This window comes from Epinephelus moara, unplaced genomic scaffold (assembly GCF_006386435.1).
Source record: "Epinephelus moara isolate mb unplaced genomic scaffold, YSFRI_EMoa_1.0 scaffold3464, whole genome shotgun sequence".
NCBI classification, from domain to species: Eukaryota; Metazoa; Chordata; class Actinopteri; order Perciformes; family Serranidae; genus Epinephelus; species Epinephelus moara.
In genome coordinates this window covers 1-1,036 of record NW_026081165.1, presented here as the reverse complement: position 1 = coordinate 1,036, position 1,036 = coordinate 1, and the positions used below count along the sequence as shown (strand labels likewise).

The 1,036-nt window shown below is 40.2% G+C and overlaps 1 gene segment (V, D, J or C); it reads right to left on the bottom strand.

The window, feature by feature from the left end:
* Positions 1-3: 3 nt before the first annotated feature.
* Positions 4-507, bottom strand: LOC126387302 (immunoglobulin heavy variable 3-21-like; the record flags this gene model as incomplete). The annotated part of the segment is given in 2 exon segments: positions 4-263; positions 350-507. Coding segments are annotated over 2 exon segments (309 nt in total), but the record flags the coding sequence as incomplete, so codon positions are not given.
* Positions 508-1,036: the final 529 nt, after the last annotated feature.

The following is a 1,036-nucleotide window of genomic DNA, read 5'->3' as shown; positions in this document are numbered from 1 at the left end:
ACTGTTCATCTGCAGATACACTTGATCGACATTGATGTCTCTGGAGATGGTGAACTGGCCTTGAACTGACTGAGAGTAGTAGAAATAAGCACTGTCAGATCTGATCATGGCAATCCACTCCAGTCCTTTTCCAGGAGCCTGTCTGACCCAGTTCATCCAGTAGCCACTGATGTCCAACCCAGAGGCTGTACAGGTCAATCTGTGAGATTCTCCAGGCCTTTTCACCACTGGTTCAGATTCTGTCAGAGTCTGACCATCAACACCTGTCAAGACACCAAGAAAACCATGATATGCAACAAATTTACAACCTAAAAGAAAACCTAATATAGTTTTCAACAAAACTCTTCACCTGCCCAGCAGATAGTTAAAAGCAGCAGTCCTGTCCTATAGTCCATCATGTTAAACTGTGTGTCCACTGTTCTCTGTCCTCCTCTCTGCAGTCAGATAAGTAGAGGTGGAAGATATCTGAGTTTTGCATTGACTCCTCCTTTTTAATGAACAATATCCTCTACTCAATCTCTCCTCAAAACTTATTTTCATGCTGTGGCTTTCTCCTGCATGACAATATTTTGTTATATTATTTTACATAAAGAATCATCTCACTGTATCTCTTACAATTTTAATTGTTTTCACATTATGATCCTGATGTTACTGTCGTTCTTGATTTACTGTCACTTTGTAAGATCTGAACACATGTATTTATATGAGGGTGACCATATTTTGATTTCCAAAAAAGAGGACACTCGGCCCGGCCACGACATAGCCTACTTAAATGATACTCGCAGTTTACTCAAAGATGCCTTATAATTTTAATAGGCCTATAGCCTATTTAAAGTTTATATGTATGGATAGAAAATTCAGTTATATTACAAAATAATATCTCTCAAAGACAGAAATTCAGATAGGCCCCTATAGGGGACACATAGGCCTACACACACTAGAGTGTGGTGATCCGAGCCCGACGGGTCCTGAGGGGTCGGGCCCTTATTTTATACAGTCTATGGGTCAAAACAACAATGTCCAATGACTATGGAGT